Raw genomic sequence first — 12,570 nt, 5'->3', positions numbered from 1 at the left:
TGTGTGTGTGTGTGTGTGTGTTTTTTCCCTTTTAGTTTGTTATAGGGCACATGCACTTTCCAGAGGACAGGGATGAAGGGAGGCATGCAGGAAGTGAGAAATCACCCCCAGAATGGAAGGCCATGCCACGATCCCTTCTCCATTCTCCTTTTGGGATTTTGGGCATCCACAGGCACCCTGTATGATTTTTAAACCACTAGGTCTAAGACTCTGATCATGCAGTTGACCATGCTGAATCCAGCCACTTTAACCTCTGTACCAGTTGCTGGCTCCTCCTTTTTTCTTTTTAAAATGGTATTATGAATGAGAAAATGCCAAAACCAGAAATTATACTGCTTTTAATTTTGTTGAAAACTTATGTCTGATGTTACTGTCTCATGTGTAATAAAGCAGACTTGAAAAAAGAAACTTTTTTGACTTGATTTTTATGTGTGTAAACAATGAATGATAGTTTGTTCACATACATTTTTAGATGACTTATTTAAAGTGCATAAAGCAAAACCAACATTGAAATGGAGACAGTCCTTTGAAAGTTATTTGAAGACAATGCCTCCTTACTATCTCGGGGTAAGAATATAATATAAAATAGAACTTGTTATAATATTTTATATGCTTATAGTTTTTTACAGGACTAAAACTTTTATTTATTACAGTTTTAGATTAAAAGACAGGAAAATTGAGTATATAAATGACCACTGTAGATGTAATAGTAAAGATATAGGTTTCAGTGACTTGCAGAATAATGACCGTGATCATGATCGCATTTATATACTGCTTGCTCTAGGCCAGATACTGTCCTGAGCCCTTGATGTACAATAATATCATTCAGCTCATACAGTCACCCTGTGAAATGGTTATTGTTTCCGTTTCACAGATGAGGAAACTAGGGCATTAAAAGATGAAGTTATTTTTCCATAGTTAATATAGTAGGTAAGGGGGACTAGAATTCATTCTGGCTTTAGAAGGAGTCTGGTTTCTGACCTTGATTGTTACCTTTTTAAATTGTAGTTTATGATTGTTCCTCTTGAAGGGTACAAAATGGGTTTATTGTATTATTTTTCAAATCTCTAGAAATCCCTTTAAGGTGAGTAAGTATATATCCTTGAATAGAATCATATACTTTTAGAAACTTGATTACTTTAAAACCAGTGCATCATACTAGTTAAGACCAATACCACTGTCGAATACATTAATTTGTTTAGTTTGTGAAAATTAACTTCTTAACAAAAAACCTACATTAAAACCACTTTTAAACATTACTTCTGCTTGTCATGTAGGAATACTATAGCATTGGGCTGTAACTGATCTTTCTAAATGGTCCCTAATATAATTTGAAGATTAATTTCTTGAGCTTTGAAAATCAGTCTTGCACACAGTGCCTGCTAAGTAAAAGGTAAAAAGGAAGAAGCACTTTGAACAGGGACTGCTACATATATTGACTCATTTATGTTTCATAGCAACCTTGAGGACTTAGCCAAAGCTACATGGATATTAAATGTCAGAACTGGGATTTGATTCCATTTTGAAGCAGTGCTTACTTTTGATATCAACTGCTATCATCTTTTTTTCTGTCTGTATCCAATTTACATATGCTAGACACTCCTGTAAGTGATTTTTTTTTATTGTACTAAACAATTCTTAACTAGTCTCCTCTTACAATTTGTTTTTTTTATTATATCACATCCATGGTAAATATTATACTGTGTTTTCCTCCTGCTTATGTTTTCTTCAAAGCTTCCCTTTTTTTCAGATTAGCTAATGGTAATAATAGTAAAGATTAATATGTGTATGGAGTGCTTATTCTGTGCTGTATGCTTTTTTTTTCCTTAAGAGAGATTTTTTTTGCTATAGGGTGTGTACATTTGCCAAAGAGACAGCGAGAATTCACCCCCTTCCCCCTTGGTTGGGGAATGGCCATGTCATAGTCCTTTCTCCTCCACTCTCCCCTTAGGATTTGGGCACACATGCACATGTACCTGGTGTGAGTTTTAAGTCAGTGGGTCTGGGACTCAGTTGACTAGGTGGGAGTCCAGTGATGTAATCATTACACCATCTGCTAGTCTCATGTGCTGGATGCTTTTATAAGTGCTTTACATGTGTTTAATCCTATTACAACCCTCTGAGGGTAGTAGTATTATTCCCATTTCAAATGAAAATTAAAGGCACAGAGAAGTCCTATATCTTGACACAGTGTTACCTAGCTAATGAGTAGTTGAGCTACAAACTCAGCCAGTTACCCAAGGTGGAAATATTGTATTTTTCTTGAGTACTTTGAACTTACTGAGTTTTATCAGAGATAACTCTACAGTGTGTTTTCTGGCCATTAACTCCCAATAGTGCAAATGAGTCCAATACTTCACCCTACTTTTCCTGAAGATTGTTGTTATGGCCACTAGTCCTTTTTAACTATTTCAAGCTGCCTTCCATGATACTTATAATATTTACTAAAATGCAAATATGATTGTACCAGTTCTTTATTGAGTGCAAGAAGAGGAATTTTCTTAGAGAAATATTTAAAACAAACTTTATACATGGGCCTATACATTTTTAACAAGCTTAAATTTGAATGATGTGTCCTTTTCTTCCTGTAGCCTTTGAAGAAAGCTGTTAGAATGATGGGTGCACCTAACCTAATAGCAGATAGTATGGAATATGGACTTAGTTACAGTGTAATTTCATACCTCAAGAAATTGAGCCAGCAGGTAAGGTCAAGAAATAGAGTGAGCTATTAAGTATTTTGGATGATTTTGGCTAAGATGGTTAACAGCCTAGAAGCTAGTTATTGGTTCTAATGGAATTCTATTTTACTTAATACATTTTGAAGCCCTATAGATCATATATTAGCATAATTCTATCTCAACTGGTGTAATTTTTTGAAATGTTAATTTTCAAATTTTATAATTCCTAATTTATGAAAATGGCTTCATTGGTGTGAGATTTCCTATGTGTGAACATTATTCATTTGTCTTTTAAGATTTTTTATTTTTCTGGAGAGGATTTTTTTGCTATAGGGCGTGCGTCCTCATCAGAGAGACAGAGAGATAGAAAGCGAGAAATCACCCCCCAGGGGGATGGCCAAGCTGCAATCCCTTCTACTCCATTCTCCTTTTGGGATCTTGGGCACGCACGCACACATGCCTGGCGTGAGTTGTTTAAGCCGCCGGATCTGGGATGCGAACCATGGTTGACTACAGTGGAGTCCAGCAATATAGCCATTATGCTAACTGCCATTCTTGTTATACATCACAGTAATAGATACTATGATGGCCAAGTAGCACAGAGTTTAATTGACTACCAAATTATTAATGTCCTACTAAGAGACTAAGAAACACATTGTTGTTACAGGACTTCTGACATTTCTACCATAACTCCTTGCAGTTTGGAAGGAGTCAAAATATTGCTGTTTACTTACCAGTAAAAAACTGCATCACTGTTTGCCATAGCTGTGAACATTTAGTTATGTGCTAATAGCAGTGTTTTTAAGTAAACATTGCTGAGAATTTTTTTTTCTAATTTTCTATCTCTTTGAATTGGGAATATATATTAAGGGTTCATTTCATTCAGGTTTTCTTTATGGCTTAAGTGTAGTGGGCGTTAATAGATAAAATAACAAATCGAAGTTGTGTTTGTCCTGCTCTAAAAGTATAGAGTTGTAATTTGGAAGACATTATTGTTTAAACTATGTTTAATTTACCCAGTACATGACGTAAACTGTGCTACTTGACTTTATCATATTCGTATATACTTTAAAAAATATACATGATTTATAAAAATCCATAAGTATTTATTTTTATTTTTAAAATTCATGATAGAGCATATGGGTTTGCACATATGAGTGAGAGAGATATACACTTTCTACATGGTCTGGTCACATTGTAGTCTCCTCCCTTGAGGTTTCTAGTCCTATGCTCCATTGCTTTTGGGCACTCACTTGAATGCTTTATGTGTTTTAGGCTGACTGGGCCAGGAATTTTTTTTAACTATTTAATTTTATTTGTTATTATAGTTATTTTTAATTTGACCAGAGAGAGAAAGGGAAAGTGAGAAAGCAAGCCATCAGGTCTGGGACTTCAACTGTAGTCAGCCACGTAGAAGTCCATCCAGTACCTTAAACGTCATGCCACCCGCTGGCCCTTGGGCCAGGAATTTTAACCATAAAAATGTACCAATCAGTCTTGTTTACCAATTTAATACTTAAGATAACTCTTGTTTAATATTTATTTTAGGCCAAAATAGAATCTGATCGAGTCATTGGATCTGTAGGTAAAAAAGTAGTACAGGAAACCGGAATTAAAGTCCGAAGCCGATCACATGGTTTATCAATGGCATACAGGAAGGATTTTCAGCAGCTGCTCCAGGGAATTTCAGAAGATGTTCCTCATAGACTGCTAGACCTTAATATGAAGGAATATACTGGTTTCCAAGTTGCTTTGTTGAATAAGGTAATAGTCATGTGAATTTAGTACTATTTTAGTTATGTTCTGTTTTGTTAAATAAATCAAATTTTCTGTTAGCTGACATTTAGTTTGTTTGGACTTTAAAAATACTTAATATCTCTGCAGAATAATGGTCATTTAATTGTCACTGGATCTTAAAATTGTAGAAACAAAGCATTGTACACGGTATGTGACTGAATGACTGGATTGAGGAATAAACTAACCCACTCATTTTTTATTTCATTTTTATTATTTTTAATTGCAAGAAAGTATATGTGTTCTCTAGAGAGAGGGAAGTGGGGGAGAGAGAGAAAGCAGCCTCCCGTAGGGCATGGTCATTCAGCAGTGACTTTTTCTTGTTTTCTTCATCCCATGAGAATCCAGGGCATATGCACACATTTGCCAGGCATGTTTTTTAAAGCCACTGAGGCTGGGATTTAGAACCATGGTTGACTATATGGGATATGTCTTCCTATGTATAGTGCTTTACTACAGTGCTATGGGGCTGACTGTCCAAAATGTATTTTAAATGAGAAAACAGAGGCTTAGAGATTGCCTAAAGTTACATAGCTGGTGGTAGAATTGGTACTTATATTGATGACCTTAGGCCCACAGCATGATCCCAAAATAGGCTTTATGAATACTCACTGTTAAAAATATCTTCATTACTGCACCCTTTTTACAGAAATAGGTAAGCTGATTTTAAAATTTGTATGGAAACCTAAAAATCCTACATTAGGTAAAACAATTTTGGAGAAGAATAAATTTGAAGGATTTATACTATCTGAGTTTAAAACTTAATGTTAAACTAAGTGATAAACACAATGTGGTATGGGCATAAGGATAAATATATAGATGAGTGCATCAGAATAGAGTCTAGAGATAGACCTTCATTCATACTGTAAATTTTTAAGAAAGGTGCTAAAATAATTTAGTGGGTGAGAAGACAGTTTTTTAAACAAATGGTGTGGAAACAATTGGATATCCATATATAAAGTAATGAACTTGACCCTACCCTCCCAATACTTGAAGTGATCTTTGTCTTAAATGTAAGAACTAAAACTATAAACAGAAAAAAATATAGTAGAAAAATCTTATGATGTTGGGTTAGTGAAGATTTCTGAATTACAAAAATGTTGATAAATAGAACTTTGTTAAATAAAAATTTTCTTCTTCAATAGAAACTGTCAAAAAATGAACAGTTAAACAATAGTTTGGGAAAAAAGCATATGTCAGATAAAGGACTTATATCAAAAAATACAAAGAACCCATATAACTTAAGTAATAAAAAGATAATTACTCTAATAAAAGCTGGCAAAATATTTGATCAGACACTTCCTAGAAGATATTCAAATGCAAATAGGCATATAAAAAAAGTTCAACCTTAGTAGTCATTAGGGAAATGCAAATTAAAACCATAATGAGATACCAACCACTTCATACATAGCTGGTAAATGACGAAAACTTACAAGTGTATTTTTAATGGAGCAAGTGGAACTCTCAGACATTGCTGATGGTAAATAGTTTGCAGGTTTTAAAAACATTTAACATGTATTTGCTTTATAACTATATAACCAAGAAATGAAAATGTGTATTCCACAAAGAGGCTTTGTATGCAAATGTCCATTGTAGAGTCATTATAATAGCTAAACAATCCAGGTATCCATCAAATGGTGAATACATAAAAAGATATGATAGTGACCAGCAGATGGCATGATGGTTATGTTGCTGGACTCCCACATGGCTGACCACAGTTCAAGTCTCAGACCTGGTGGCTTGAAACTTACACCGGGCACGTGCCCAAGATTCTGAGAGGAAAATGGAGAAGAAGGGATCATGGCATGGCCATCCTCTGGGAGTGGGGTGAGGGGGTGATTTCCCACTTGCCCTCTAACTGTCTCTGTCTCTCTCATGTGTGAGCATACACACCCTAAGGCAAAAACCTTTAAAAAAAAAGATATGGTAGTTCTATATAATGGAATACTAGTCTAGAATAAAAAGGAACAGATCACTATACATTAACACCAATGGATGAATCTCAAACATCACGCTAAGTGAAAGAAGCTAGATATAAAAAGTTAGACACTCTGAAATTCAGTTTATAAAATGGAATGTGGAAACTCAGAAGAAGGCAGATCAGTGGTTGCTTGGGATAAGAATAAGGATTGGCTAAGTGGATACAGGAAACTTCTGGAATGGTGATGGAAGTATTCTAAAACTGGATTGTGGTGATGATTTTATAGATACAAATTTACTAATATTTATCAAATTGTATACTTAAAATTGATTTTATGGTATATAAATTGCATATTAGCTAGGTTTTGCCGTAGGGTTCATACATTTGTTGGAAAGACTGAGAGGGAAAGTGTGAAATCATCCCATGGCCATGCTGCAATCCCTCCTCCATTGTCCTGGGATTTTGGGCACAAATGCACATAATGTGAGTTTCAAGCCACGAGACCCAGGACTTGAACTGTGGTTGGCCATATGGGTGTCTGGCACCTCAACTACTATGCCACCTGCTTGACCACAAAAGCTATTAATTAGAAACCTTCATTCAGGCTTTAAAATTTGGAAATGAGTTTTTACTTCTATGAATTTACTTCTCTTATGCAGAATATATGACAAAATATTTAGAGTTAGATAAAAATTTGAGATTACTTGGTGGAGCTTCACTACCAGATTTTTAATTTTTGTCCCAAAGGAGTACGTTAAGGTTGTATCATATGTATGTATTTTTTGAAAGCTAAGTGTACTTTTTGTTTCCTTACCTTTGCTGCAGTTTAGAGATTTTAGTCACCCCTAATTCTGTGTTTGAAAATAAATTTTGTCCTTGAATATTTTTCAATAGGATTTGAAGCCACAAACATTTAGAAATGCTTATGACATACCCAGACGGAATCTTTTGGATCACTTAACAAGAATGAGATCTAATCTTTTGAAGAGCACTCGCAGATTTCTTAAAGGACAGGATGAAGGTTAGATCATAGTTTCAGTATTGGTATTTTTTAGAAATCATCTTTATAGTCTGAGAAAGCGTAACATGATGTAAATTTAAAAGAATCACTCTAATGATCTTATGGCCTCATTGTAAATTCAGACAATTTAAGTAATCTCTGATTCTGTCCTTTCTTTCTACCATCATTGTTGTCCTAAATCCTATTCCACAGAGGTAACTTTTGTGAACAGTTTAGTTTCCTTTTTAGCTTTCCTCGTTGTCATTTTCTTGTGATACATTGGTATCTGGTGACTTAACTCTGGATGGCTAATACATGGCATATGCTGATATTTTCTGTAACTATCCATGGACCACAAATGAATTAGATGAGAACTTAACTCTTGCCATCTCTCGTTTAAGCATTCTAACTATTTCTTTAAGTAAAGGGTTAACAATGTTACTTCTCTTTTCTACTTTACTATATTCATCTTGTTTCTAAAAATTGTATAATTTTGCTTATCTGGAAGAGAGTAGAAAAAATTACATGGTAAGATTATCTACATTGTTTATCCTATAAGGATAAATTAACCACACATTTTTGTTCTGTCTAGAAATGAAATCAACATTTAAAATTTTATTTTACAAATCTCAAAGACTTGTCATAATATTTACAATTGTACCAAAGGAATTTGGAATATGTGGTAATGGAAGAGTGTATAGACTAACACTAGATAGCGCTAATTTGTATATAAGAAGTCATTTGATAACTAGATGGAGTATAGTTTTAGTGAGGTTAACTTTTGTTGTTCTATATTCTGTTTGAAAAGATCAAGTGCACAGTGTCCCTATAGCACAAATGGGGAATTACCAAGAATACCTCAAGCAAGTACCTTCTCCACTTAGAGAACTTGATCCTGATCAGCCGCGAAGGTTGCATACATTTGGCAACCCTTTCAAGCTGGATAAGAAGGTAAGTTTGAGATTTTCTATTACAAAATTTGTCTGTGAGAATTTAAAAGTTTCAACTAAAATATGCTGAAATCTTTTTATTGTACAGTAAAACAGTGTTAACGTAGTTTGAATATATTGGGTTGTTGGAAAAGTCTTTTTCTATGCAAAAATGTGTCATGACTTTTGTGACAAGCCAGTAGTTATTTTAATGAGAATTGGGATTAATTATGCCATTTAATAACTGTATATAAATCCAAGAAAATTATATTCTTTTTTTTGTTGTTATAGGGTATGATGATAGATGAAGCAGATGAATTTGTTGCTGGACCTCAAAATAAACACAAACGACCTGGAGAACCAAATATGCAAGGGATCCCTAAAAGACGTAGATGTATGTCTCCACTCTTAAGAGGCAGACAGCAGAATCCTGTTGTTAACAATCATATTGGAGGAAAAGGACCACCCACACCTATGAGTCAAGCACAGCCAGATCTTATTAAGCCCCTTCCTCTTCATAAAAGTAAGGATTTTTGTTCTTGTTGTTTTAACATTATTTGCTGCTCTTTTGTTCTTCAAAGAGATTTTTATCATAAATTATAGAAAAAGAATGCTCATTGGGCTAGCAGGTGGCATGGTGGTTAAAGGCACTGGATTCCCACATGGCCGACTGTGGTTTGAGTCCTGGACCTGGAGGCTTGCTTTCTACCTTTCCCTTTCTCTCTATCTCTTTCTGATCAAATTTTAAAATATAATAATAACAAATGGAATTAAATGATTCTTTAAAAAGAAAAGAAAAGAAAAAGAATGCTCATTAAAGTCCAGTGACTGTTGGGATCTGCCAGTGGCATAATGGTTATGTTGCTGTACTCCCACGTATTCGACCACAGTTTGAGTCCCATACCAGGTGCATGTGCGCACACACCCAAAATCCTAAGAGGAGAAAGGATTGTGGTGTAGCCATCCCCCCTTGGGGGCGATTTCTTGCTTTTTGTCTCTCTGTTTCTCTCTGTCTGGCGAGCGCACGTGCCCTATAGCAAAAATCTTTCGAAAAAAAAAACCAAAAAGGCTAGTGAGTGTTAAAAAAAGGTATTTGTTTATTCTAAATTGGCATGTGATCATTTTTGTATGCCTTTTAAGTGAATTAATGTTGAACATTTCATATATTTTTGATGCTTTATTTATTATGCTCTAAAATATCATTTGCAAATCTTAACTATTTCATAATAATAGTTTTAAAAGAGGCATAATCAATACCTACAGAAAGATCTTTTTTTTTTTTTTTTTAGTTTATTATAGTGCATGTGCACTTGCCTGAAACAGAGAAAATAAGAAATCACTCCCCAAAGGGGGTCATGCTACAATTCCTTCTCCTCCCCCTTGGAATTTGAAGCATGTATGCACATGTGCCCATAGTGCTTTTCAAGCTACCAGGTCTGGTACATGAACCTTGCAGTTGCCATGTGAGATCCAGCTGCCTTAACCACCTTGCTATCTGACTGGCCATGAGAGATTTTTTTTTTTAATTTCACCTTAATTCAACAACTAGTTATTAAAAACACACAGTATTTAGACCATGCTAGACATTGAGGTCTAACATACTGAGGTCTAACCGGAACAATATAATAGTAATCTCTGTTCTCATTTATTATTTTTAATTTAATTTTGTTTTTGTTATGGATGTATGTGTTATCTAGAGAGAAGGTAAGAAATAACTCCCCAGGGAGATGGCCACACCATATGGGATTTGGGGCATGTGTGCACATAGCACACTGGTATGTGCTTTTCAAGCTACCATGTCTGGGATTCAAACTACTCAGTTGGCTATGAGGAATCAAGCCACCTAAACCTCTATGCCACTTGACTGATCTCTCTGCCCAAATTTATAATGATCAAGGAAAAAAGTCATTGAACAAATGATTAAAAGTATGAAGAATATTACAAAAGAGATGTCAGGTGTATTGTAGAACCATTTGTCAAGAAGATTTAACCTAGCCTGTGAGGTCAAAGCACTTTACTAGGAAGATTATGTTTAATCTGACACTTGAAAGATGAATGGGAATCAGTGAAATAAAGGCATGCATTTGCCTTTGCTAGAGCAGTAGTTGAAAAAAGAGGGATAGAGTAAAGGACAGAGCATGTAGGGAACTAAGAATTGTAGGAGAGCAAGGGTGTTGAGCACAATATAAAGTGAAACCTAGAAGCCAGATCACGAAGGACCTTGGAAGCTATTTTAAAGATTATCAAATTTATTATGAAAGGTTTTAAAGAACCTGTGACTTGATATGGTTAGCATTTCATAAAGACCAGGTTGAATACTATATGGAATATTATCAGAGAGGAATAAGAAAAAATGTATGGAAACCTTAATGAATTCATGGATGTATTATAGGTATAATGATCTTAACTGGAGAGAAACAAAATGTTATATGGAATTACATAATACTGCCTCTGATGTAGTCTTGACCAAATAAATACATACATATATGTGATCAAGACTCAGAATTAACTACCGATTTATAGAAAATATAAAGGACAGAAAAATACGCTATAACAAAATGAGATATAATTAGCAAAATCGAGATCAAAAGAAACTACAGGACAACAAATCTATTGTGGGCTCCACCCACTCTCTATCAGGGGGAAAAAAAAGGCTTAGTAAGAAAGACAGAGAATTTTATAGATTCAAAAGTAGTTAAGAGAGGAACTCAAGTTGGAATAGGCAAGTCCGGTCTCAAAATGAAGGTAAAACCGCCGCCTGGTCGCCCCAAGCCTGACTCTGGGCGTTGCCACCCCTCCCAGGGGAGGAGGGTCATGATCCAAAGGAATTGGAGCAGTTGAGAAAACTGTTCATTGGTGGCCTGAGCTTTGAAACTACAGATGATAGTTTAAGAGAACATTTTGAGAAATGGGGCACACTCACAGATTGTGTGGTAATGAGAGACCCCCAAAAAAAGCGTTCCCAGGGTGGAAGAGGTGGATGCACAGTGTGTGCTCGCCCACACAAAGTTGATGGATGTGTAGTGGAACCAAAGAGAGCTGTTTCTAGAGATGATTCTGTAAAGCCTGGTGTCCATCTGACAGTGAAGAAAATTTTTGTTGGTGGTATTAAAGAAGATACAGAAGAATATAATTTGGGAGGCTACTTTGAAAAGTTTGGCAAGATTGAAATCATAGAAGTTATGGAAGATCGACAGAGTGGGAAAAAGAGAGGATTTGCTTTTGTAAATTTTGATGATCGTGATACAGTTGAAAATTGTTGTTCAGAAATACCACACTATTAATGGGCGTAATTGTGAAGTGAAAAAGGCCGTCAACTTGCTATTGAAAGTAGTTAGATTATTTAAGAAATTGTGTGATCAATACAATGTGGGTGGGAAAGGAATGGAAGACAATTATAGACACCGGAGATAGTGTGAGAAGAGGGTGGGGTGGGAAAGGACAGAGGGTCAGAAGTAGGAGGTAAAAAAAAATATTCTAGAAACTAGAAATGGAAAATTTGTGATGATAATATGATGATTAAGCCACTATGCAGTATATTCTGTATGGGAAATCGCATTTTGTATGCTGTGACGATGCTTAGGGAAAGGATGTAAATTAAGTTAAAAAAAGTTTCAGAAAAAAAAATACCTATTTGATGACTGCAGTAAGATATATATGATATATAGTCCCTGCTAGGTGCTACTTCATAGGATGTTCATTCTACTCATAGAAGCTTATGCCTAAAGTGGACTTGTGTTCATAGAAATGTATATATCAGCTGTGCTTGCTATGAAAATATTTAGATTAATTAAGATCTTTAGTGACTCAATAAAATGTGAGGGAAAAACAGTATAGAAAGCAAACATAGATACCAGAGACAGTGTGGGAGGAGAGTGGGAGATGGCAGAGGGTAAGAGATAGGGAATCAACGATGAGGGGAAAAAAAGCAAAACAGATAGGAAACAAGAAGTGGAAAATTATTTGTTGGTGATAACATATATGTTGATGTGCTTGATTGAGCCAATATACAGTGCACTCTGGATGGAAAATCTCATTTTGTATGTTGTAATGATACACAGTGAATGAATGTAAATAAATAAATAAAAAATACCAGGGACCAGCAGTTGGCGTAATGGCTATGTCGCTGGACTCCCACATGGTCGACCGTGGTTCGTGTCCTGGACCCGGTGGCTTAAAACTCAAGCCGGGTGCGTGTGCGTGCGTGCCCAAGATCCCGAGAGGAGAATGGAGGAGAAGGGATTGCGG

The 12,570-nt window shown here is 35.4% G+C and overlaps 1 protein-coding gene across 3 annotated transcripts in view; it reads left to right on the top strand.

The window, feature by feature from the left end:
* The window catches only part of INTS6 (integrator complex subunit 6), a 105,344-nt gene that overhangs the window by 81,367 nt on the left and 11,407 nt on the right, over positions 1 to 12,570 (top strand). For all 3 annotated transcript variants that reach the window (XM_014588327.2, XM_006140527.3, XM_014588333.2), the window contains 6 exons: positions 473 to 567; positions 2,592 to 2,702; positions 4,227 to 4,442; positions 7,288 to 7,414; positions 8,202 to 8,344; positions 8,614 to 8,845. In XM_014588327.2, the coding sequence (XP_014443813.1) occupies positions 473 to 567; positions 2,592 to 2,702; positions 4,227 to 4,442; positions 7,288 to 7,414; positions 8,202 to 8,344; positions 8,614 to 8,845 (924 nt within the window). The remainder of the gene's footprint in view (positions 1 to 472; positions 568 to 2,591; positions 2,703 to 4,226; positions 4,443 to 7,287; positions 7,415 to 8,201; positions 8,345 to 8,613; positions 8,846 to 12,570) is intronic.

Source organism: Tupaia chinensis, unplaced genomic scaffold, assembly GCF_000334495.1.
Source record: "Tupaia chinensis unplaced genomic scaffold, TupChi_1.0 Scaffold000037_20, whole genome shotgun sequence".
NCBI classification, from domain to species: Eukaryota; Metazoa; Chordata; class Mammalia; order Scandentia; family Tupaiidae; genus Tupaia; species Tupaia belangeri.
The sequence above is the reverse complement of the archived record's forward strand: the minus strand, read 5'-3'. Positions and strand labels throughout refer to the sequence as shown.